Source organism: Triplophysa rosa, linkage group LG11, assembly GCF_024868665.1.
Source record: "Triplophysa rosa linkage group LG11, Trosa_1v2, whole genome shotgun sequence".
NCBI classification, from domain to species: Eukaryota; Metazoa; Chordata; class Actinopteri; order Cypriniformes; family Nemacheilidae; genus Triplophysa; species Triplophysa rosa.
The window spans coordinates 23,666,638-23,693,580 of record NC_079900.1 but is presented as its reverse complement, the minus strand read 5'-3'; the positions used below and the strand labels follow the sequence as shown (position 1 = coordinate 23,693,580).

The 26,943-nt window shown below is 38.2% G+C and overlaps 2 protein-coding genes across 3 annotated transcripts; both read right to left on the bottom strand.

Annotated features, from left to right (window-relative positions):
- Positions 1-264: 264 nt before the first annotated feature.
- LOC130561697 (5-hydroxytryptamine receptor 3A-like) lies at positions 265-7,329 on the bottom strand. Of its 2 annotated transcripts, XM_057346182.1 has the most exons (9): positions 7,222-7,329; positions 6,926-7,086; positions 6,784-6,828; positions 5,721-5,830; positions 5,150-5,322; positions 4,880-5,040; positions 4,451-4,661; positions 1,851-1,985; positions 265-1,656 (listed from the first exon to the last, which is right to left on the bottom strand). In XM_057346182.1, exons 1-9 carry the CDS (start codon positions 7,256-7,258, stop codon positions 1,418-1,420), a joined length of 1,272 nt encoding a protein of 423 aa, XP_057202165.1. In that variant the 5' UTR covers positions 7,259-7,329; the 3' UTR covers positions 265-1,417. The 2 variants fall into 2 exon arrangements, with proteins under 2 accessions (XP_057202165.1, XP_057202166.1); XM_057346183.1 differs by lacking the exons at positions 265-1,656; positions 1,851-1,985 and adding an exon at positions 2,382-3,000.
- tsen54 (TSEN54 tRNA splicing endonuclease subunit) lies at positions 7,308-20,038 on the bottom strand. Its single transcript, XM_057346181.1, has 11 exons — positions 19,934-20,038; positions 19,066-19,224; positions 18,744-18,807; positions 18,528-18,611; positions 18,249-18,347; positions 17,394-17,446; positions 17,181-17,282; positions 16,512-17,101; positions 10,412-10,472; positions 10,180-10,293; positions 7,308-8,913 (listed from the first exon to the last, which is right to left on the bottom strand). Exons 1-11 carry the CDS (start codon positions 19,993-19,995, stop codon positions 8,766-8,768), a joined length of 1,536 nt encoding a protein of 511 aa, XP_057202164.1. The 5' UTR covers positions 19,996-20,038; the 3' UTR covers positions 7,308-8,765.
- Positions 20,039-26,943: the final 6,905 nt, after the last annotated feature.

Below are 26,943 nucleotides of genomic sequence, written 5' to 3'. Positions count from 1 at the left end.
TCAGTTTCGTTCATTTAAATCTATGTCTGCATTTGAACACCCGTACAGAGTATACAATAAGACACGAAGTAGACATTGAATAAGATTTGACATTTTACATAGGGCTGTCACGATTATGAAATTTGATTGACGATTAATTGTCTAATAAATCATTGCGATTATGGCGATTAATTGCCTGTTTTAGGGCTTTGACATTTAATTCTCATTCATTTTTGATTCAGCGATTTAAATGACCATATTGTTCTGAATACAAGACTATGTTTTTTTCTTGGAAATACAACGGAAAAAATTGGATCATCATATATTTAAGGTTTAGGCTTTTACCTGTCAATAATACAACCACCAAATACTTGTAAATGAAGTAAATTGATCAGGTGTGAATTGAAGCCACCATTAAAATACTATCAGTCATAGAAAAGCTTCTAGTCTGTTTTTTTTCTCACTTGCAAGACTACAGTAAAATTTTACTTGTGTGTTAATGAAATTTTGGTAGACTGGTTTTCACACTGAGATTTGCTTAAATAATATTAAATTGTACTGCAGGTAATTTGTATATGTTTTAGGTTTTTTTTTTAAGTAATTGTGTTGTGGTGGTACATTTTACAAGTATTACCATGCTTTAGTAACAATATATACACTAAAATATGCAATATGCAGATGCACTACAGTTCCCCCTAGTGTCTTCTATAGAGATGTGCGATAATTGCGATGATCCGAAATCATGGCGATGAGGTCAAACAATCGCGATGAGACGATTATTTAATAATCGTGACAGCCCTAATTTTACAGGAGAAAGACAAAATGAGGACATCGATACAGTTGACATATCTAGGAGTAACCGATCCAAATGCGATTACGGTAAAGACAATATAAAATAAAATATAGAAAATCTTATCTATAGCTCATCTGATTCTTTAAGTCAAACTACTGAGAAATCTCCAAAACGTATTATTGTTTGGATAACAACAGCAACACTTCAAAGGTTACACTCTTGTTGAGTCTAAAAAAATAAAACGACTTAAAAGATTAATAGGCTATTATTTGCTGTTGGTGGAATTAAAGACTTTTTGTCAAGATAATTGTTTTGGTGAATATAAATGAATACAATACATGCACTTTTCAAGCCATTGTTGGGTCAAAAAAGGACAAACCGACAGGATTAAGTGTTTGGGCTAAATCAACCCAGCATAAATGTAAAACGCATCGGTTAGGTTTGCCTATTTCAACATATAGCATTTTTTAGAGTGTATTTAGTAAAATATGTATTGCTTTCTATAAAAAGCCTAAAAGTTTATTTATTGCAAAAAATAATGTCATCATTTTTTATTTTGCACATGTATAACTGACAAATCTATATTTCTTAATGATCTTTTCAAACCATGCAGAAAGTTAGCTCATCAATAAAGAGCAGCTGAATTTACTCTGTGAACCAAGCGTTATAAATGATTGCTAGAAGCACAATAATGGTGATGATGTAAAGAATCAAGAAGATAATGTTTATTATCTGGGCGGCTCTGGTCCAGTACAGGCATCTTCTCTCCACTCGATTCTCATGGGTCACAGTGTAAGGCTTCTTGAGGATCTGCTTCAGAGAACCAAGGATATGAGACTGGTTGTCATTCCTGTCTGACGCTGAATCCGATGGGCTGTTGATGTCTTTTACCGTATTTGTGAAGGGAGAAATAAAGCCTGGGTCTAGATTAATTCTGAATTGATTCTGGCATACAGCAACATTAGAGGTCACAAGGTCTCTTTAGACTTGTTGTCCGTCTGCTTAGTAAATCCATGGTGAAATATTACATGAGCTGTGCAAAGAGATCATCATAGTTATATGTTGGGTAAATACTCACCAGTAACAGCAGATGAGGAATCCACGGGTGGCTCTGGACTCTGAATCTGCTCTCCTTCAGCCATTAAAAAATTCACAAGGATGGTCTCCAGAATGCTGATGCCAATGAGAATGAAAATCGCAATGCAATAGACCCCTGCAGTGAAGATACATACAGCAAATTATCTTTTGATCGTTTCAATACATTTCTGTCTTTCACAACTAATGGCTAACAATTAGGGTTGGGAATCGATTAGGAATCGAAATCAAAAGGAATAGGAATCGGATACTTGGAATTAAAATTTCAATTCCTCTTATCAATTCCTGTGTGGATCTCTTCAGAAATGTGCATGTGTTAACTTGTGATAAAGCACAGGAACCACAAATTTACCATAGTTTCATTATATTAACTACAGTTTAACCATGATGCAGTTAAGCTATGGTAATACAAATTGTATTAAATCAGACAAAACATGGTTGCTATGTGTATATATACACAAAACGGTGCTCATTAATACGTGTATATCTGTATATATACGTATATATACACTCACCTAAAGGATTATTAGGAACACCTGTTCAATTTCTCATTAATGCAATTATCTAATCAACCAATCACATGGCAGTTGCTTCAATGCATTTAGGGGTGTGGTCCTGGTCAAGACAATCTCCTGAACTCCAAACTGAATGTCAGAATGGGAAAGAAAGGTGATTTAAGCAATTTTGAGCGTGGCATGGTTGTTGGTGCCAGACGGGCCGGTCTGAGTATTTCACAATCTGCTCAGTTACTGGGATTTTCACGCACAACCATTTCTAGGGTTTACAAAGAATGGTGTGAAAAGGGAAAAACATCCAGTATGCGGCAGTCCTGTGGGCGAAAATGCCTTGTTGATGCTAGAGGTCAGAGGAGAATGGGCCGACTGATTCAAGCTGATAGAAGAGCAACTTTGACTGAAATAACCACTCGTTACAACCGAGGTATGCAGCAAAGCATTTGTGAAGCCACAACACGCACAACCTTGAGGCAGATGGGCTACAACAGCAGAAGACCCCACCGGGTACCACTCATCTCCACTACAAATAGGAAAAAGAGGCTACAATTTGCACGAGCTCACCAAAATTGGACAGTTGAAGACTGGAAAAATGTTGCCTGGTCTGATGAGTCTCGATTTCTGTTGAGACATTCAAATGGTAGAGTCAGAATTTGGCGTAAACAGAATGAGAACATGGATCCATCATGCCTTGTTACCACTGTGCAGGCTGGTGGTGGTGGTGTAATGGTGTGGGGGATGTTTTCTTGGCACACTTTAGGCCCCTTAGTGCCAATTGGGCATCGTTTAAATGCCACGGCCTACCTGAGCATTGTTTCTGACCATGTCCATCCCTTTATGACCACCATGTACCCATCCTCTAATGGCTACTTCCAGCAGGATAATGCACCATGTCACAAAGCTCGAATCATTTCAAATTGGTTTCTTGAACATGACAATGAGTTCACTGTACTAGAATGGCCCCCACAGTCACCAGATCTCAACCCGATAGAACATCTTTGGGATGTGGTGGAACGGGAGCTTCGTGCCCTGGATGTGCATCCCACAAATCTCCATCAACTGCAAGATGCTATCCTATCAATATGGGCCAACATTTCTAAAGAATGCTTTCAGCACCTTGTTGAATCAATGCCACGTAGAATTAAGGCAGTTCTGAAGGCGAAAGGGGGTCAAACACCGTATTAGTATGGTGTTCCTAATAATCCTTTAGGTGAGTGTATATATATATGAAGAGTTTGGTTCCAAAATGAGATAATTCCGTTTTTCAAAAATGTCAAAAATCATGTATGTTATCATGTTTTTGTTGTGTTGTCTTGTGTTAGTAAGCTGTATTTTTCTTGTTATTATGACTGAGTTATCTCATTTTTGAACCAAACTCTTCATATACAGTATATATACTGTATATATTGCAAACCAGTCAATAAGCAGGCCAAATGACCATACAGGTTGATGTCTAAATGTTTTACTTCAACTTTGGAATCAAAACTGGGAATCGATAAGAATCGGAATCGATAAGAATTGGAATCGATAAAATTCAAACAATACCCAACCCTTCACTCTTAAAAATACATGCCATAGAAGAACCTTTTTTGTCTAGATGGTTCTATAAAGAACCTTTAACATCTGAAGAACCTTTCTGTCTCACAAAAGGTTCTTTGTGGAGAAAAAAGCTTCTTCAGATTATAAAAAGGTAAGAAAGAGATGGTTCGGAACCAGAAATGGTTCTTCTATGGCATCGCTGTGAAGAACCTTTTAAGCACCTTTATTTTTGAGAGCGACTAACAATAGTCCACAGACACAATAAGTCTTTAACATCTTGTGCCAGAATTTTCGTGAATATTTTCTTCTCTCTTTTATGTTCTATGAATATATATAGAATATATATTTACTTCACTATATAATGACCTTTTGGCAACCTTGGTGTCTCTATCATGTGAAACTTGTTTCTTGATATTCGGTCCTATTAATGATTCTTATAAATCATTTTAAACAATTTTGTTTTTCAATAAACATTGCATTCTTAACTGCATTGTACTTTATTTTGTTATGTGTTGATACTTGTTAGACTCACCAATCCATGGGACTTCATTGGCGGTGGATGGCAGCTTGTCATTAAGAATGAGCAGCAACACAGAAATGGACAGCAGCAAAGTGACCTTAAAGCTCAGCTTCTCTCCTCCGCCCGCATCGATGAAGAAGGAGGCCACGTCCAACACAAGAAAGCAAAACACAGGTGATATGAAGGTGATGACGTACAGTAGAGGTCTCCTTTTCATGGTGAACTGAAAAACACAAACGGTCTTAACAATGGAGCAGTGAAATACATGAATTAAAGCTTTTAAGAAGTTCTTGTGAGATTCTGTTAATATTTTATAGATGACCCAGTTCAATTTTTAATGCGTCGATTTTTGTGCGTCAAAAATGTTAGGCGCAGCATTGAAAACAAAATAAAACAATCTGCTATTGTCAAGAGAGCATTGGCATTTTTTCTGTCCTGTACCGTATATATCAGCTGATCCTGTAGGCTGTGTAGAGTGCTCGCATTGGCTTTCGACATATTTATATTGAGGAGTTCCCACTCGCCCTGAGTTTGAAAGGCCTTTTTGGAGCTGGACGTCAGGACTGATGCATCAGAATATGGGTCAAGTGTAAGCTCCATAGCTGAAAGAAAATGAAATCACCAATAGACATCAGTATGAGAGTAATGTCGGACAATACGGAAGGTTACAATTCATATTTGCAGACATTGACATGTGGGTTTCAGATGTACCTGGATGCATTGGAGAATGAATGGTCAGAGAGCAGGTTTGGACATCAAAGGGAAACTTGATCAAGTCTATCTTACAAGTGCTGGTCACAGCTAAAGTTTCAAACTGGGCTATCAAACCATAACTGATCAACTTTACGTATGGATTTTGTATAGTTGCAAAGTCTGTCTTGATACTAACAAGAAAAAACAACATTATTCAATGCGATACTACGAGCACAGACACAACGAATTTGGTCACATTATACGAAAGATGCAAAAATGGGTTATTTTCATGAATTGGGTCATGCCATACATTTTTATTACTTTTTCTATTCATAATGTTTAGTTTACAAAAAACCATTACCCACCCCCTGACTCTTGAAATTAAACAAGTTTTGCTGCTGTGACTTAAAAAAACAACAACTTCTAAATGTGGGGTTGAAACCCATTTTTGCAGCTCAGTTTCAATAAATGCTCTCTCAGGAGTACGTTCTGTAATGCACAATGAACTCTGTTGCCTTAATTCCCTGAAAACTCAATTAAAATGTGACCAAGATGGCAAGTCATTCTCACATTACTACAAACTACAGACCTTTCAGTGAAGACAATGTCTGGAATCCAGATCTTATCTTTTTCAACCGACAACATACAGATCCCACAAAAGTCACGTTCGCTCCACTTTGTAAATTCACTGACCCATCCCTGCAAAGATATGAGTCATGAAGTTAACACTGAATATAACTAGTGCTTGACCAATTTGGAGTTTTCAATAACCAGTGCAGAACAAAACGGCCAATGGGCAATATATCGTATAAAACATTCATAATTCAAACATTCATAATATACAGCAAACAAGAAAACTGCTTGTGTAGCATTTCTTAATTCTCAAATGAAGGCACATTTACTTGATAAGCAAGATGGTTTAAGGTATTAAGTTATAAAAATGTGTATAAAAACACATCAAAATGTAGTAAATGTAGGTGTAAAATTCTATTCAATTCAATTTCATTTAAAGTGCTTTTCACAATTTTGCAAAGCAGCTTTACATACATTTAGGCAGTTACTACAGTATATACATGGTATTATGTACAGCCACGGAAAAGAGACCGTTACAAATGTTCATTTATTCAGCGTTTCTAGTTGTAATGTGTCCAGTCCAGTGTCTGATGAATTTCAACAAAATCAAACCTCAGGAGTGACAAAGTCATCCAACAGCAATATGAAAGACTGACAGCATGACGATACGCATGAAAACGGATCAAAATCCATGTTATCATACCAAAAAATCATTTTAGAACTTTCCATGTAGAAATATTACAAGTGTATTGCTTAAACTTGAATATGAACTTGTTTTCTTTTTAGTATTTGAGGTCTGAAAAATACAGAGTGTCTTTTCTGTTATTTTAACCGGCAAACAAATGCAAATAGAAACAATCATTTTATTTGCAATTTGGGAGAAATATTGTTAGTAGTTCACAGAATGAAACACAAACGATCATTTCACCCAAACGCTTGAAATAATAAATTCAGAAAAAGAAAATGATTTTGATTATAGATCTTTTCTGATCTATTATGTTTGCTATGAAGTCCTGATGTAAATATCTGCAGTGGAAAACAAGACAAAGATCTTGAACTTCTGCTCATGCAATACTTACAGATTCATATGTAATTTGTGTTGAAATGCTTTGGGCTTTTTCATTCTGTAGATTAAAAGGAAAAAAGTGTTGACCTACACAACAGCATGTGACGTCACATGGAGGAAAATGCGAATGGATGTAAATCATGCTGGACTCATACCACATCTGTGATGGAGGTCACATACAGGTCCACAAAAGCTTTGGTAGGGGTTCTCCAGTTATACACAGGCCTCATGGACTTCATCTGAACGTTATCACCATCCAAGCCAAGATGTTCTATAAGACTCTTATAACTGCAGTTACCAGCGGCGCTCACCCAACCTACACACGAGATCAAAAAGAACATCACTTCTGTTTTTCTCCGATAACACGTTTATCCAGTAATCTAACAAAACTGAAAACAACTCCATTTTCAAGTTTCAGTGTTTAATAAGTGTTAGGCTTCAAAAAACTCACCGAACGCAAGAGAAAATATTATCCAGTGCAGGTACATGGTAAAGTGTGCAAAGATTCCAAAGTGAAGTTTCCTGTACGACGATGGAGTCTTGCACAGATTACTGTTATTCACTCATATTTATGCACTGAGTGAAACACATGCCCCACCTCCTCCTGTGCTTGTAGTTTAACTACAATAAGATATGTGCAAGAAAAGTATGTCAAAAGCTGACATCATGTCTTTGTCGGCATTTTTCATGCTTAAAATAAAGAACAAGTTCAATAAATAAAAACAACATTATTTCTGTAAATCGTGTAAAAAAACAACTTGAATTGATCAGGAATTTAAAAATGATTAATAGACACCTGCCCAAACACCCATACGTGTGGTTAAAAGGAATCATTGTAAAATACGACAGCTTTATTGACTCAGTATAGACTTCCAGAGGCGTCAGTGAAATATGGAGTGTGCTTGTACAGAACTTGATTAGCAATAATGAAAGTTGTGTCGTATGATGTATGCGTTTATGATTTATATGCATGACCTGCATGAACTGTAGGACGTTGATTCCATGCAACCAAAGCATATGGAGTGTTTTCCATTTCAACCTATGCATGTATTGCTGTTTCTTGTTTTGTTTTAAACACACATTTTCATCATAAAAGGCCTCATATTTCACTTAAATTGAGTTCTGTTGGCTGGTTTTATATGACAAACAGCATGTAATTACATTGACAATACTGGTGCACTTGTTTGTATTGTGTGAATATAATTAATCACACAAACCACTTAAATACTGAAAGCCAGTTGACCTGGTCGTCATTCTTCAAAAACCATTAGATTTATTGATAGCGCAAGCACAAAAGAACCAGATAGGGAGCATCCCGCTAATAAAAATAAGGCTTTGAAATGCAAACGTACCATCCATTCAAAAGGTTGTACGGTCACAATCTTTCTCACATCTAACAGGTTTTACAGAATCTTTGGCCAAGAGGAACCCCAAAGGTCAACATCAAAGTCCATTAAAAAGAACCTACATTGATTCCATACCAATAGACACCCGAGTTCTGTTTCATTGTTTCAGAAGGTGAACACCAATAATTCAACAACCTTCAAGAACTCGGACTTCCCAAAGATGCGCCTTAGTACATTCTTCCAGCAGCTAGAGAAATACACAATATAAGCACATGGCATCCGAATGATTGCTTTATTACCATTTAAGCAACGTGCCAAGCATTCACCATTCCAAATATTACTGTAAACTGCAACTGAACCGAATCTAAATAAAGAATGACCATCGATGTGAATACAGGTAAACCAAGGCAATATGAAGCACACAAATACACTAGGACCATAAAAACAAAGCTTGAGCCTTGAATGAACCCGGGTTGCTTAAACTACGCTGGCATATAAATGACATACAGTGTCTGCTGGTGTTATTGTAACAGTAAAAATGAAGCATGGCACAATTCTTTTTAATAAAATCACATGAATACCCTGAGATGAACATTTATGCAATTAGATGCAATTCATCTGAAATGTGGATGCGTTCACTCCTAAAAGTTTAATACACATCTGAGGGCAGTCGGAAGTTCTTGAAGCAGTAAAAGGAGATGTCTCCGTGGTCCACCGCCGCAAACGTCACTGGGACATCTCCACTTTGGCAGGACAACTGCTTCATGATGCGCAGATCAGGTACAGGACCGTCGAAACTGTGACAGGACGACAATGAGAGCTGCTGCAATATTTTGAAAATGTATAATATATGGTGAACCCAGTATCTGAATCGTGAGCTGATTGTATCATTACAGCCCTATTATTGATCTGTATTTTTAGGTCAAATAAAATCATAAATAAGTCAGACCTGTACAACTACACTGAAAAAAAATGATTATGTGCCTTAGTAGATTTTATGAAGACATTATTAAAATGTACTTAATAGAATTATGTTCCTGTTTTAAACAAAAAAAATTGAGTTAAAATAACAAAAATCTTGGGAATAAAATCTACACATTTTGGTCGTTAAGATTTTAATTATTTTGTTTGAGTCATTTTAATTTTAACAACTCAATTTTAGTATGTGAAACCCATTTAAATGGGTCAAATTAAGTTTACTTATTTATTTTGTGTTGAGACTACATAAATCATTTTTGTAGATATAACTACCTTGACAGTTGATATGTAGTTCCCAGCATGCTTTGCATCTGACTGCATTAGGAGATTAATTTCCAGATTAACTGTCATTTTAAGTGTTTTTCAGTTAAAAGAAAATGTTTTTTGTTGATTTAGCTTTGAGATTTAGGAGAGTTTTGCTATTATTTTTAAGTTTGGGTTTTTGAAGTGGTTATCGTTGTTGGGAAGAGGGGTGCTTGTGCCTAGGCTGAGGGAGGTTATATAATATTAGTCATGAAGTGTGTTACATTTTTACTTTTAATTGAGCAGTAACTGTGCTAATGCCACTACAGAGACCACCAGTCCCTTCTCACTTGACCATCTATGTTGTAAAAAATAGTATATTTCAATTTGGAAGGAAGTGAACCGTGACGTTTGAGTTAGACACATGTTTTTTTTTTTTACGTAACCTTCTTTTTTGACTTAGTAATATTTTTACTATATTTTTACTTAGTAATATTTAGATTAATGTATTTAATAAGTAGAATTTACTTTATTCTGGTTAGTAAATTGTACTTAAATTATAGCAGCACATTTTACTTAAATAATACAAGTTCTTTTTTCAGTGTAGTTTAAATACAGTAAATGTTTAATCCTTATTCGTTTTCATTTGAAATATTTCACATATTTTCTTAGCCATTGCTATTGTCTGCATTCACAGTCTTGTGTTCCAGCTTTGACAAGACTAAATCAAAATGATGAAATGCTTGTTCTTTACCAGCAGCAAACACTGATTGTGTGCATCATAATACATATCATAACTCAAGAGACTCTCTCATATGAAGGCATTGTGTCCGTGTGTTTACCTGCACACACAAATGCGGCTGTAGGGCTTTCCGGGGTGGCTCTTTTTAAATTCGGCCACCGTGTCCGGCTGGTAAACATCAAAGCTAATCTTCCACTGGTCAGCCGGGGGTGCTCTGAGAAAACACACGCGATAGTGACAATTAAAAATTGAGCTGTCAGTAATAAATTACATTTAATCAATATGACGTGTTGCTCAATGGCTTAAAAGAACAGACAGTAAGTTATATATACCTGGAAACACCCTCCCACCAGCTTGAAGATTTGATAATGCTGATCCGCTCCAGCACTTCACCTGCACCAACAACAGGATATACAAAATGTTTAGTTATAATTGTTTTCCAGTTTTATACCTTTATATATATATATTTTGAATTCGCCTTTATTTGTTATTTTAATTAAAGTTCATGTTAATTTTTAGCCATTTCGTTTTATTTACCCGTTTATAGATCTGTTTCATTTACTTTTATTCTGTTTTAATTTAGTTTTTATGTTTAGTTAGGCCCAATCCCAATTCTACCCCTTACCCCTACACTTTCCCCTACCCCTCCGTTTGGTGCGTTTTTTCGGTACCTCACTTCAAACGAAGGGCTAAGAGAAATTTCCAACATGGCTGCTCACTCGAGCAAGCAGACCCAAATGTAAGTCATTTTTGCCATTAATAAGGATTTTCATGACAATTTTTCATTTTATGTATGTTACATTCAATCTTGTGTTTGTATTTACGGTGATGTTCTTTTAACGTTTGCAAAAAAAATCGCTGAAGTTTGCTAGCGGATAGCACTGATTCCACGATATTAGAAAATATATTTTTATGTCATATACCCGGTGCATCGGCGCATGTCCTCTGACGTAACGTTAGGAGCTAGCAACGACGTATGATGACGTATACCAGTGTAGGAGTAGTGTCTCATTTCTTAGTGGAAAATTTGTAACCCTTCCCCTTGCCACTTTGTTTCAAGGGGCAAGTGGAAGGGGCGAGGGGTAGGCGAAGGGGTAGAAAATAGAATTGGGATTGGGCCTTAATCGTTTTAGTGCCTCAAACTTTATTTCTACTTTTAGTTTAGTTTAAGTTTAAATTAAATACAATTTATTTGTTTTAGACATGTTTAGACATTTTCCACACCATGGTAACTTTTATTGCGGAATATTGTTGATGTTATTAGTGATGCTTTTGAAAAAAGCTCACTATTACTATTGCCTCATACTTCTTATTATTCTTGTTCCGCCAGAAGTTTGCGCAACTTGTCCCGCAGTTTTTATCGTAGACCCATGACTGAGGGCTCAAATCGAGCGGCCCATTGAGGAATGGTGTGCTATGACTTTTAGAAGCGTTCGGGTGGGGGGTGTTCGATAGGGGGGGAAAAAACACCCGAAAAATCCCATAGACTTTTTATGATACAGACAGACAGACGTCACTTCCTGTTTGCTGAGAGCGCGTGGTTTGAGTCGGAGCTCTTTCAAACTTATTCTTAATACATCGTTTATTCTTGTTATATCTTAAGACTTGTGTTTTAAACTGTTATTCACCGAGGGTAAAACATATCCTTAAGTATATCCCATACCAAAAATCGTCCTTAAACGCACCGATAATTTATTTTTATCGGATCACTCGCTATTAGCCTCAGAACAATTACCTCGACTACTAAAGATAGTTTCGCAAAGAGCTTGCCAGATCTGACTCCTTTAATAACATACCAATAAATACAGAATCGCTCGATGACATGACCAGCAAATTGGGTACTATTTTCTCTAATACATTAGAAGCTGTCGCACCTATGAAGTCAAAAAAGATTAATGAGAAAAACGCAGCACCATGGTACAATAGCACCACTCGCGCCCTTAAAAGAGAAACACGTAAACTGGAGCGCAAATGGAAACAAACCCAATTAGAGGTCTTTAAAATTGCGTGGAAAGAGAGTGCAAACTGTTATAAAAAGGCACTAAAAGCAGCAAAGGCTGAGCACCTCCGTAACCTCATAGAAACTAACAAAAACAATCCAAGGTTTTTATTTAGTACAGTTGCTAAACTAACAAATAAACAGACTTCACCTGACCTGGGTATTCCGCCGCACCTTGGTAGCAATGATTTCATGAATTTTTTTACAGAGAAAATCAAAAACATACGAGACAAAATAGTAAAAACTCAACCTCCAAGTCTGTCCTATAAATTAGTACCAACCATCGCCCCAAAAGAAAGGCTACAGTGTTTTTCACCTATAAAACAGGAAGATTTAATTAAACTTATTGCAACATCTAAACCTACAACTTGCTTATTAGACCCCATACCAACTAAATTATTAAAAGAGTTATTACCCGTTGCAATTGAGCCCATTTATAACATTATCAACTCGTCAATTAATCTAGGCCATGTCCCAGGAGCCTTTAAACTGGCCGTCATTAAGCCTCTTATCAAGAAACCAAACTTAGACCCCAATGAACTAGGAAACTATAGACCGATTTCAAATCTCCCTTACCTGTCTAAAATACTAGAAAAAGTAGTGTCCACTCAGTTGTGCTCTTTCTTACAAAATAATGACATACACGAAAAATTCCAGTCAGGCTTTAGACCGCATCATAGTACTGAAACTGCGCTCGTTAAAATTACAAACGACCTGCTTATAGCATCAGATAAAGGTAACATCTCACTCCTAGTCCTGCTCGACCTTAGTGCTGCGTTCGATACTGTAGACCATAAAATACTTCTAGATCGCTTACACAATTATACCGGTATTCAGGGACAGGCACTACAATGGTTCAGATCTTACTTATCAGACAGACATCAATTTGTCCATTTAAATGGGGAATCATCAAATCTAACGCAAGTAAATTATGGATTACCTCAGGGATCGGTTTTAGGACCCTTGCTATTCTCCATATACATGCTGCCCCTTGGAAACATTATTAGAAAACATGGAATTAGCTTCCACTGTTATGCAGATGATACTCAGCTATATATCTCATCAAGACCAGATGATTCCTTCCAACTATCCAAATTGGCAGAGTGCATCGACGATATAAAGCATTGGATGACTTGTAATTTCCTTCTTTTAAATTCTAATAAAACAGAAATATTACTTATCGGACCAAAGACACGTGAGCAGAATATTTCGGATTATGACCTGCAAATTGAAGGCTGCACTGTTACTCCAACAAATACAGTTAAAGACCTCGGCGTTATATTAGACAGCAACCTGTCATTTAAAAATCACATCTCAAATGTCACAAAAACAGCCTTCTTCCACCTTAGAAATGTTGCCAAATTGCGAAATATTTTATGTGTGGCTGACGCAGAGAAGCTTATTCATGCATTTGTGACCTCAAGACTTGACTACTGTAATGCACTGCTTAGTGGTTGTCCTGCAGCATCAATAAACAAACTACAGTTAGTTCAGAATGCAGCTGCCAGAGTTCTAACCAGGTCCAGAAAATACGATCACATAACCCCAATGTTATCAACCCTTCACTGGTTACCCATTAAGTATCGTATTGACTTTAAAGTTCTTTTAATTACTTATAAAGCCTTAAACGGTTTAGCCCCTACCTACATAACAGAGCTTCTACCACACTACAACCCATCACGCTCTCTAAGATCTCAAAACTCCAGACTTTTGATAACACCTAGAATAACTAAATCCACCAAAGGGGGTAGAGCTTTCTCATACGTAGCACCTAAACTCTGGAATAGCCTCCCCGATACTATTCGAGGGTCAGACACACTCTCCCAATTTAAATCTAGATTAAAGACACATCTTTTCAGCCAAGCATTCACTAATACATAGCTAATGAACAGCAGCTACGCTAATTATTCTCTTTCTGTTTCTGCCCTCGCCTCGGGATGCCCATCCCGAGGTAGGGAGAGATTCCGCCAGGCCCAGATGAACGTCATATGCCCATCCACAACTAGAGATTACGCCAGCTACATCGGAAAATCCCGTGCCATCCTCCTGCGAGAGCCTGCGGACTGACTGACCATCCAGCTCCATCCAAGGCAATTCCATCACCACCCAAGAAAAAGGCGACCATCTGGCCGGCCCAGCTCAGACAATTCCATCCCCAACCGAGAGCAAAGACGGACTACCTGTCACATAAATGCTAAATTTACAATACTTGGTATTTAATGCTAAACTTACATCACATGACAGCAGTTTGAAGTTATGGCTGCACTCAGTGACTTTGATTGGAGGTAGCTGGGTGGGTGTTGTAGGGAGTGGGGGGGCTTGTTGGTTGTGGTTCGGGGCGTTTCATTTGTTGGGACTGTGTGGGTCTGGTCTGGTTGGTCTTGTTTTGTGGTCGATGTCGGACAACAGAGGAATAAAGTTAATTATGCCATTACTACTTTTCCCTGGTTGTTCCTCTGTTGTCTGTTGTTGATCGCGGAATGGGACCGGGTTGGACCTGCACGGTTTCGGCGGGTGGGGCTTCCTGGGTCGCGGCTCGTGGGCTCTCCCTGTTCTTCGTGGACGTTGCTCGGTGGCTTTGGTCGGGGTCACTGAGTGCAGCTATGACACGTCAGAGGAGATCTGGCCCTCCCGGCTGAGCCTGGTTTCTCCCGAGGTTTTTTTTTCTCCATTATTCATCATTGGAGTTTGGGTTCCTCGCCACAGCAGAGCAGTGCAGTGTTGGCTTGCTCACCGGGAGACTGCATTTATTTATTCATTTATTTATTAGATATTATTTATTATAATGATCTTGCTTGGTCTATAAACACCATGCACTGTGCTGTGTTTTACCTTTCTGTTTTTCTTATTTGCTCCTGTAAAGCTGCTTTGGAACAATGCACATTGTGAAAAGCGCTATATAAATAAAATTGAATTGAATTGAACTGAATAGACTTAACATTGCGCCCAACTTTGACGGGTCGTAGCTCCGAGCGAGGATTTCGTAGAAATGTGCGGGTTACCACATTTGAAGAGACTATCAGGCTCTGTAAGAACATCACTCACAATGGGGTGTAAGTTGCACCCCTCGAGTGTAAGAGCCACCCAAAATTCCCCATTGACAGGAAACATGCCTATATAAGGCGTAAAACTGTCCTGTGTTGAATATCTTCTCAGTACCACCACTTAGAGACAAGGAGGTGGGCTCATTTTACTCAGGCAACCAATCAGTGTCACATGATCATTATGAAGATATTGAGCCATGCCCATAGCAACCATTTACAGCAACCTAGAAACCGATCCCATAAGACTCCCATTATAAAAAGTCCAGGTGGATATCTATGCAACACAGTTTCATAGAGACAAGGGGGTGGGCTCATTTTATTCAGGCAACCATAACCATAGTTAGCTTAGCAACACCTATATCTCTGCATCAGAACATTATAGAGAAACGGGGGTTGGTTCGTATCACTCATAGCTTAGAGTATCATCACTTGGCAAATGCCAACCCACGCCCATAGCAACCAAACACATTAGCCTAGCAACCGTTTAACAATATGTTTATCTCTGCATCAAAACATCGTAGAGACATGGGGGTTGGTTAGATTAATTCGTGGCTTAATGTGTTATCACTCCAGTACCCAGTTCCGCGGTTTGCCACAAACCATCACTCACATTTTCTTCAGAAAATGTACCTATCTAATACTTTCCATGGACAACGTTTGCATTAAAGCATTCTTAATCTTGATTTATTAATAGAGAGTAAACTACTGTTATGTCAGAGAAATCTAAACAATTGTGCTAATAGGTTATTTAGAAATGTTTACAGTATTTTTTAATTGCTCTCCATAACAATATTATGCAAAACAATGATCATGATTAATCGTGTTATTTAACAGTGACACAAGTCTAGTTTAAGTTCTCGTAAACTATAACAAACTTGGTTTCTCCTAAGTGGAGAAAAAGCTTTACAATTTAAATATCAACTGACACATACAGCTGTGAAAAAAATTAAAACACCAATTCAGAGACTATTTATTTCATTTTAAAATGTACTATTTATATGTATGTGTTTAGGTAAAATTTCATTCTGTGAACTACTAACAATATTTATATAATGTTTCTATTTGCATTTATTTGCAGAAAATGAAAACTAGAGAACAGGTGAAAATAACAGAAAAGTTCAAAATTAATATTTCTATGTGATAACCTGGATTTATCTGTCAGTCTTTCACATTGCTGTTGGATGACTTTATGTCACTCCTGAGGTTTGATTTTGTTGAAATTCAACAGACACTGCACTGAAATGGCCACAATACACCTAGAAACGCTGATTTGAAATGAAAATGTGGAATGGTCTCTTCATTTTTTCCACAGCTGTATATGCGTGTTATTTATGTCCATTCCTAATGTTAACAGTTATAAAGGGAAGTTGATGGAGTGTGTGTTCTTACGGTGTGATGTGCACTGGCCAGGCTGAGTCAGAGGCGTCACCTCCCTCTCCCACAGGTGTGCAGGTCTCTGCTTCTGCTGTTGTCTCCTCCTCTCCTCCATCAGCTTTATATACTCCGCCCAGTTCCCGCAGTCCCGTACCTTGGGGTCACGATTAATATCCCTGTGGTAGCGATCTCGATCTCTCTGGCGGTCCCTTTGCCGGCGTGACAGCTTCTCTTCCTTCACGTTGAGTCTTCTCAGCCACGGAGTCATGTGACAGTCGCCCACCTCCAGAGCTCCAGGCAGCAGGCTCGGGTCCGGAGACTCCAGACAGGCCGAACGTGACCATGAGCCCAGGTCTGGGAAAGAGAGGTTTTTGAAGTCCCAGCGAGGAGCTCTGGTTTGGGACTGGGCAGATGGAGGTTGGATGTGCTCTTCCGTCCACCACGTCCTTTCAGAAGAGTCTTCTGGAGCTGGAAGTGACTCCATAAGCTCCCCCTGAGGTTGATCTGGAGTTGTTTGGCCTGCTAGTGACTCATTGGACTTAACTTGCTTTTCACTTTGGTGTTCAGCTGTCGTCTTCTCCAGCGGCGATGTGCTGCGGTTGTCGCTGAGGTCACATGATGATGGCGACAGTGATTATGAAGAATAATAAAAGAATTTTGTGAGTCGAGTGAGTTTGCGTGTACCTGGAGACGGGACTCTGACTGCGTTTCCTCTTCACCGGTTTTCTCTGTCTGTCTACTGATGCTGGCAGATTGAGCTGTCTCTCGTATTCAGATGGCACTGAACTGTGTGAAAGATGACGCTCCTTTTTAGAAATCATTTGTAATACTTTTTATAGGCCTGTACACAAACTTGAACAAAAATTTATATTACAAAATAAAAGTTCACGTTATTACCTGAGGTCAAATCTGTTCACAACATACCCCAGCCTTTTCAAATGTCCATAAACCTATATCAAGGACGATAAATAACACTTATAAATGTTTAATGGTGCAGGAGTCTTGGACCTCATACAGACGCAACTGTTGCTGCCGTTTCACACTATCTTTTGCTTGTATTCGCCTATTTCTGGTGTGATTTAAAGGGGTGATATGACAGGGCTAAAAAAAATATTATGGTTTGTTTTAGATGTTATGTAATGTGTATACACGATTTAAGGTTCAAAACGCTGTATTTTCCACAGACCGTGCATGTTTGTATCTCCTCTTTGCCCCGCCTCTCTGAAACAAGCAGATTTTTTACAAAGCTCATTGCTCTGAAAAGCGAGGTGTGCTATGATTGGCCAGTTAACCAGTGCGTAGTGATTGGTGGAATACTGCAAGCGTGTGACGGAAATGTGACGCCTCATCCCATATTTGGAACATCAGGTTCCAATGCAATTGTACTGCCAGGTACGCCCACCTTACTTGCGTATACATTTGGGCGGTCTTAGTCAAATCACACCACGAACTGACCTGGATTTGTGGGGGTGTGGTTACACGAGGCGTTTCAGGCAGGTCTGGGTGAGCATTCGCTTTTATATAGAATGCATCTTTTGTTACGACACTTCAGCAATTTTACTTGTCTAATACATGCATGGGCAACTTATAACACACCAAAGACACAGAAAATCACGAACACTGATCTCATCATTCATGGATCAAAATAATTTTAAGTATTTGACAAAACTATAGTCTTAAGAAAAAAAATGACAGAGTGTACCTTTAAGAATTGTTTCTCGTTCGGGTCACAAGGAGACTACAGAGACTAACCTGATACTGGTCAACAGTCAGAGTTTCGGAAGAGAGGAATCGTTCATATCCCTCCTGGATGGACAAGGGAAGATCACGGTAGAAGACCTGCACATTCCCCTGAATCCAGCAGAAAATATTGCACAGATACAGAGAAGAGGAGATGTCAGGAGAAATTTGATCATCCATGACATCATGTTTACTTTTTGTTGCTGGTATGTCATGCGGTACTGCATATTTGATTAATTACTGGGTTTGATTTTATTTTAAATATTTAGAATATTAAATAGCTACACTCACACATTCCATGAGGTAGAGAGCCTCTTCAGCATGTAGGCACTGCTTTCCTCTATCTGAAAAACCCATCGAGTGCCAAAACTTCCCCTGGAAAAACCATCAGATGTAACACTAAAATGAGATTACTTTTACAGCTTTGACACAATGCAATTTGTAAAACACGTTATAAAAATACATTTGACTTAACTAGATGTAAGATGATGTTTGACATTCACTCACCGCTGGTGACTGCAATTCCACTCGTCTTTCCTCAGAGACCCATACAGCTTTCACAAGATTTCCCCTATTCAGACCCATAAGAAAATGAACACAATACATTTACACTCAAATATGTGGCAGATGCTTTTATCTAAATATGCATTTAGCACATAAAGTATATTGCTGCGGAGTACATAAAAAGATTACTTGTCATCTTTTGATGACAAGTAGTCATCAGTAGTCAGTTTTGATGACAGTAGTTAGTCACAGTAGTCATCATAAATGACTACTGTGTCTACTGTAATGTCACAAGTATGTATCATTTGTGCGATGTTTTACTGACAGTCTCTCGACTCTCTCCTCCTGCAGCAGCGTCCAGTGTTCATCCAGACTCTGCTGTAGTCGACTCCTCTGATGCTCGGAAGCATTGGGCAGAAAATCTTTTTGACCCTTCACCGGTATCTTATGACTTTGGCATCTTGCCTGAAACAGTTCTGATGGACTGCAAGCAAAACATGTATTTAATAAACACAAAGTGTACAACATTATACAGTCTCTGACATCTGATCTCAGACTGCACATGTGGTTTATGAAGTTTTGATATTGTGGTCACAATACACTGGACTGTTTGTCAATATGGGCCATAGCCACAAATGTTTTGGCTCATATTTGTCAGATGATCTAATGAATTTTAATGTTTTATAAGATACATGTTTGTATTAAAGGTGTGTCTCTACATCAAGTGTCAAACACCGCTAACAGGATTGACAAACAAACTGCAGACTTAAACTTTAACAGGTAAACGATTATATTTGTATTATTTTCATCTAAATCACTTTTTTTTCTTTTTGACAACCACTTTCTCAGTAAACATTATTGGGCATTCTGAAACCAAACCACGCCGCTACTGGACGTCAACAACACAGAAAGCGGAAGTAATAACACTGAGGTGGAATTTAGAACTACAACAAGAAGCAAAGTATACAATATAGTACAAGTTACTATATTTTATGATACGTGTGATTATAAAATCATGTTTTGTTTTATTTAAGCAGTTATCTGCCTTTTCTTGACGCATGAAAGTTTGCTGCATACACGCACGCGCAGCAAAGTGTTGCTATAACAAATATTCACGTGAGATTACGAAGGAATCAGTAAAGTCATCTAAATTTTCATCCTTAATTCAAATAAAGTCATTAATGACGAGTTACCTAAGAAGCTCCTGAAAAATCTTGTGTTTGCGAGCATCTGCCGATGTTTCGCTGTCTGCCATATTTACTGAATCCGCTGTGTTCAGGGTCCTAATGCGCAAAGGGTTCGTGTCCATACATGCAAGAGACTGACCACACCAGTAGATGGAAGCAAAGTAATATTAAAGACAATGGCCTTTAATACTATTCAGTACATTTCGTATGTATTCTGATTTGTATGCAGACATATCGTGCTAATTTATGCATTGTAAACATATCATATTTGTATTTTTCTATTGATGTTAAGTAAAAAAAGGAATAAATTGAAAAGCAATGGCTACATTTGCAGTATACAGTACTGTACAAGTCTGACCATCTGAATCATTAGCTCACTGCAGTTGCGATATTTAGGCTAGTTTATTCATCTAACAGATTATTCATTTATCCAAAGCGACTTACAAATGAGCCGGTTGGGTGAAAGTTGGCAGCTCATTCCACCACACTGTTAAAAAGATAACGGAAAAATGTACTGGTAATTTTCTTCCAGTACATAATCCCTTCATGTTCGAATGTAAAACATGTGAAACTGTAATCTTTTTACAGTGCAGCTAGGAATCTTAATGTTTTAATGTTTTCAATGAATTTAAAATAGTTTACAAATCAATTTTATACATTTGTATAAACTCTCATAATTGACACCTATTTTTCTTAGTTCATATGTAATATAATATGGTGGCACCATTGAACTGTACATGGTGATGAGGTCATGTGACAACAATGCAAGTTATATTCAAAATAACACGAAACATAAAAAATATCAACGCTTTCTATATGCATACCTGGATGGACTACTGCACTTGTCAAAATGCACGAGGCACAACAGAGCACACTGCTTGTAATATTGCATCCCATAAGGCAATGCATTAACGTTCAATGAATGCAATGTAATATGTAATAATGGTGGTGATTTGCCATGTGATGATTCTCATAAGGTTTTTAACAACACACAATGACAAGAAAGTTGTACATTTTTATTTCTATACATTTTTCCATGGTCTCAGTGTTTCCACAGCCTAAAGTAATAAATTGTATTAAAACAGCTGAACTTATGGTCTCATGTCCCTATGTTTATTTCTTTTTATTTAAACACTGAGTCTGTCCGGTGTATCACAGACACAGCTCTACAGAGCGGTATCAGGTGTAAACTGTGTTTCATCGTAGCCCACGTCCAGCTCTCTTTTGTTCGACCCGAATGGCCACACCGTTCAGCCACCTGACCCCAAACACAAGACAGACACATGTCTAATAAAGGAACCTTGCAAGCCGACACACTACAGCTACAACCATACTACCAGCTCCTCCTACATCCCTACTCACTTCCACCCCCTTCCCGATAGTCAACAATAAAGCACGTTTCCAGTAAGCCAGATAGCTTCCCAAGGCCCAGCCCTTGCCATGGTAACAAATGCCTTTTAAGCTGACAGTGGTGTCTCTCTTGACCAAATGAGGCCACCCATGCAGAGAGATGCACATCATGACATGTTCAGTAACAGTCTTATTCCAAGAGTAATGTCATGCATCACATTCCGTTTACATGTCCTTTGTATATAGGCCTACGTTTTATTTATTGGATACAATATTAACACAAAAATCTACTTTGTCTCTTAGCGCTATATGTAATATTTTTAGTATGCAGATGTAGTCTTAAGGAAATCTATAAACTAGTATGCTCATTTAGAAGATATAGGCGCCCAAACTTCCTGTTTTCCTGGAAATTATGTCACTGCATTTAACAAAACTGTAGCTGTGTCACAAATGACATAACTTACTATGTACTAGAAGAGTAGTATCGTCCCAAATGGAATACTAAACGGCTTCATACTAAACGTATAACGGTTTCTCAGACGAGGGCAAATGACGTCAATGGTACGGCACAATGCGTGTGAATAAAAATCAGCTTGTACATTGTAAATTTAATGTAGTTTTTATCTGTTTTGCCCAGCAATACTGTAGTCATCATCAGATTGAAGCGTTATCACTCTGCAGGAGAGTTTTGCTCGAGGACGAGCAGCGTCTGATAGCCCCGCCTCCTTTCCGCTACTTTAGCGAAACTGCGACCGTTGAGTGCGTGAAGTGTCCAGAGTTTCACACCTCATAATTTCGGATAAAAAGGTGCATCATCCGGGTACTTAAAATCCACTTCTTTTATGAGAAATTTCAATGTGAACGCACCACTCACACTATTTATAGACGGTTTCATCTTAACAACATAAACAAACGTTACTGCAGATACAGTGACCCCCAACTTCACTTCCGGTACACATTCACAAACAAAAGAGTGCCTGTAGATTATTTCTGCCAACAATCCAAAGAAACCGAGAAGAACTCAACTTGTCTCTCCAATATTTTGAATTTAGACTGCGATACCAATCATAACCACTAGATGTCAGTGTACCATACGGTTTCTTTAAACGCGACCAAATACAGGACCCATTCAACAAACTGTTTATTTAATCAAATGAACATACAACGAAATTCAACAAATCGTTTATTTAATACAATTATTATACAGTAAAATAATCATATAAATTAATATTAATATAAATGAAATAATATATAAAAATAGTTATATTATTAGACACTAGCCAAACAAAATCCGGAAGTTAACAAAGTGCGCGATTTGGGACGCACTGAGCAAGTGGTAGTTCCTATCCGTTGAATCTATATATCGCCATCTGTTTAAAACATAATATTGCAGGTTACTTACTACACTTCTCTTCATGTGAGTTAAAGACGATTGACGTCAAACTGACATTTTCCATGAAATCACATCCAACAGCTCACATTTTAATTCTAATTAATTTTCATTGTTATTAACTATTGTTAAATTTTAATTATTATCATAAGCTTGCTGTTGCATGAAATCACCTTTATATAAAAATGTTTTCATAAATACTTCCTAAAATAGTCTTGGCATGAATTTTGTAAAGGCGTTTTTTATGCACTGAATCAGTGAATAGCAGAGCTGTTTTTGGATGCATGTGTGCAGATCATTGGGTTTAATCAGATGCACACGCCTGGCCCGAAGTTATCTTCCGGTCCGTGTTAGTTGATCGGTCTGGCTAGTGGCTAATAATATAACTGTTCATATTTTCTTTCATTTATATTAATATTTTATTGGATAATAATTGTATTAAATAAACAATTTATTGAATTTGATTGTAGGCCTATATATTTTGTTGAATGAACCAATGGCTCATGTAACTTTGTCACATTTAAGTTTAGCCAAGTAACGGTTCTTCTACTGGTAACCCAGAATAATACTGGCTAGACATACTTTCAACTTGCTAGCTAATGTAGTTTACTTGTCATTTTTTTGCTCCTTATCAGAAATAATCTGCAGGGACTCTATTCTTTGCGGATGTGTACCAGAAGTTAAGTTCAGGCCACAAAAGCGTGCACGCACAGTAGCTAACGTTTGTTTATGTTGTTGCTTTGAAACCGTCCATAAAATTATAGGCAGACTGACAAAGTGGTCATATTAAAAGGGCAAACCTAAACACAAAAAAGTGTTTTTTGGTAAATACGTAGGTTTTAAGCAAGTTTGGAGTCTAGTAATGCCAGAGGTGTAAAGAGTATCCTGAAAACCATACTTAAGTAAATGGACTTGAGAAAAAGTCTTAGAGTATCTGATTTTAACAGTACTTGAGTATTTTATTCATACTGAATGTAGGCTCAAAGCAGCACTAGTCCTCAACGCTTAAAGGGATAGTTCATCCAAAAATGAAAATTCTGCCATTTACTCACGCTCATGTAATTTCATTCCTGTATCAATTACTTTGTTCCGATGAACACAAAGAAAGATATTTGGAAGTATGTTAGTAATATTCAGTTCCGGGACATCATTGACTACCATAGTAGGAATAATTAAATGGAAGTCAAAGGTGCCCCAGAACTCTGTTTTCCTAAATGTGTTCAACAGAACAAAAATACAATATTTCTTCTCTTACTATGGTAGTGGATGATGTCCCAGAACTGAAAATTGCTAACATTCTTCCAAATATCTTTCTCTGTGTTCATTGGAACAAAGAAATGTATACAGGTTTGAAACAACCTGAGGTTGAGTAAATGATGACAGAATTTTCATTTTTGGATGAACAAGAAACAGTTGATTCGTGGGGAGAGCAATCGCATCAAACTGAACACCTCAAAATTGCAACAAATCAAGGTCGACACCATAGCCTACGTCTATTACAAACACCCAAGTCTCAGTTAAGCTCAAGCGCTCATAAGGAAACCAATATCCTTCAAAAAGGTCTCTTCAGTAAAACGGATAAATAAAATAATGTTAAGGAAAAAATTACAAAAGTCAAAGCCTTTTTGCACTGGACAATCTGGTTTTGGCCTTATCGCCGGCTGCAGTCGTGTCCTCTTCCCACACAAAACCCCAGCGATGCCAACTACCTGATAATGCACCTGCATTCACATAAAGAAGCCATGTTGACAAGTTTCAGTTAGTAAGGCCAAAAATACACAAGATGTAGTGCCTCCAATGCCCTGTAAATGGCAATGTTGCTTCTTTTGTAGCAGAATGAATAAACTGCTGCAGAAAAAGTTGGGTGCCATGCAAAATGTTGTGTATTACAAATGTAGTGGAGTAAAGAGTACATATACTTTTTCAAAAATGTAGTCAAGTATAGAGTAAAAGTTGCTAATATCTTTAATACTCAGTACAACTACAAAGTAGCCAAAAAGATACTTAAGTACAGTAGCTAATTACATTTACTCCAATACTTTACACCTCTGAAATGCTTGTTTATTTATATTAGCATCATAGCTCATTAAACATTTCCCACCATGCATTGTAGCTTCCTGCTGTACCAGAAAACCTGCATAAACTACAAAGGAAACTTCTTAATCCCCAAATCAAAGATCCTTCTGTCCCTTGTAAGAATCCTGTGCAAACAGGTCTGTAATGCAGAAGCTAAAACCGTTTAACTATTAGCAAACAATGCCACGCTGATGTCGAACTATTTGCCGTCATAGCGTCACAGACTCATTCAGCCGTTTTGCTTCCTTCAGCAGGGTAATCTGTTCATTTGACCTCAGTGCACCCCAGCACCTTCATTCACAACTCTCATGTCTCACACCAACACAGTAACACATGTAACACCCTCCTTCACACCCACCCCTAACGGAGTTTCCAGAATCTCGCTGTGTCCTATTGTGTGATAATAGTCATGTCCAGTCTAGCCGCTCGGTCTCTCAAGCACAACCAGAAAGTATCTTCACGCCAGAAAATACAGGTTCTTGGAGGAGTAACATAATTTATTATTTTTGAATTCACGTACTTCCAAAAACTCAAGATATGAACTGATAAATTTACACAACACAAACGCTCCACAAGGTCACCGCGTTCTACAGCTGGCACCCTCGGGGAGATTCCACGCTTCTAGAAAGTTCTAGCCGATTCCCTGCATGGCTAATTTTGTTATGTATGAGGTGTGTGTGGACTGGATGGGGGGTAGATTCTTCCTCTTTCTCCAGTGTTTCAGTTTTAAAGTCTCGGCTTGTTTGCATTCCTCTCAGTTAATAAGTGTTTGTCCGATCCCAGGGCAGGGGCTAAAGATCACCCCACGCAAACACAGCGTCCATCCCACGCCTCGCTGTGAAAGAGGGAGCGGGAGTGATGCTGAGCTAATGAGCGTCATAAATTTCATGGACCTTCAGCTCATCCATTAACCATGATAATAAGCAACACAGATCAGATCTTCCACAGCTGGTCATGTGATCAGTCGGCATGCTAATGCACGCATGCATTCGCTGAGAGTTTGATGGTTCGTTGGGTTGCTCATTCACTCTTTGTAGATTGTTGAATATTTAAGCAATAATCTGAGGTTTTGGAGCCTGCGGTAAGACCACGCAAGTCAAACGACGAGACTAGCGGTGCATAATACAGCTGTCTGAAGTAGCCGAGCCAAGCAAAATCTTTCAAATCTTTTCCATTTTTTTATTGTTTTATTAGAATATCAAAAAGAATATCGAAACTTTTTCATCTTTTCATGTTACATGCAGCTAGTTCTAAAGATTTTGTACACTTTCAAAGGATTTTGTGCAATTTCGGATTGCAATTCCATTTAGTGCCACTAGTAGTGCAGAAATGACACATTTCAGCTTTACCAAACAGAAGAAGTGTTGATTAAAGGACAGGACTGTGGGAAATTACTATAGACGTCTCTGTTTGCCTTCATCGTCCATCTGTTCCAATCAAGTCATTAAATGGGAGACGCAGGCACAAACGGCAGTCCCATTGCTGGGGGTGGATAACTGAGAGTGTGTTTAGGGGCAGAAAAAGGCCTGGCGGGGCCGATCTGTGAGGGGGTCCAGCTTTGGTTCCAGCATTGGGGCCTTTTGTCAGGTTTTTGATAGCTCACCTATTGAAGGCAGCGCTTAAGATATGTAAAGCAGCATCATTTTAAAGTCTTTGCTGGGGACAAACAAAGATATAAAGAAATCAAATTAAAGTTTTTAGGGATGAAGAAAAAAGAAGAGTATCTTCCAAGAGTAGCGTAAAAAGCCCTCAGAGAGGCAGTGCGCGGGAAGCGGCGAGGGGGAGGAATAAACAAATAAATGGAAAATGGGCAAAATAAACAGAGTGGGGTGAAAGGAGCTTACTATGCTCTTGTTTGCTTAAAGTAGGCATTTTGGGGTTTCATTGAGTGAAGCCAAGTCCTGCAATCGGCTTGATGCTTCTCCCACCCAGCATTCAAAGGCAAGTCTGGACCTGCCAGTTCAAGGTCATGCCGCGTCCGCCAGCAAAGCGAGTCTTTCCCTGGCGACCGCGGGCTTTGTTTATGTTTGTTTTTTTCTTCTAGCCGCCTCACCGCTGTAATTCTCTCTCTCTGCTGTACCTCGGGGAGAGTCTGAAGGCTCTCTGGAGACTCGGGTGAGATCGAGTGTCAGGTGATCTCTACTCTTCCTGCTTTTGAATGTGATAAACGGGTTCCGTTAAGCATCTACATTGTCTTCGC

What these genes read in the sequence shown, in the direction of transcription:
- tsen54 (XM_057346181.1), bottom strand. Translation starts at nt 19,995, where the DNA reads ATGGCAGACAGCGAAACATCGGCAGATGCTCGCAAACACAAGATTTTT. An exon ending in TGACTGTTGACCAGTATCAG is followed by an intron (nt 17,447 to 18,248) that starts GTTAGTCTCTGT and finishes TCCTTGATATAG; the next exon opens with GTTTATGGACATTTGAAAAG. An exon ending in AGCCGCATTTGTGTGTGCAG is followed by an intron (nt 8,914 to 10,179) that starts GTAAACACACGG and finishes GTCCTGTCACAG; the next exon opens with TTTCGACGGTCCTGTACCTG.
- LOC130561697 (XM_057346182.1), bottom strand. Translation starts at nt 7,258, where the DNA reads ATGTACCTGCACTGGATAATATTTTCTCTTGCGTTCG. An exon ending in CACAAATTACATATGAATCT is followed by an intron (nt 5,831 to 6,783) that starts GTAAGTATTGCA and finishes ATATCTTTGCAG; the next exon opens with GGATGGGTCAGTGAATTTAC. An exon ending in AGGATCAGCTGATATATACG is followed by an intron (nt 4,662 to 4,879) that starts GTACAGGACAGA and finishes TGTGTTTTTCAG; the next exon opens with TTCACCATGAAAAGGAGACC.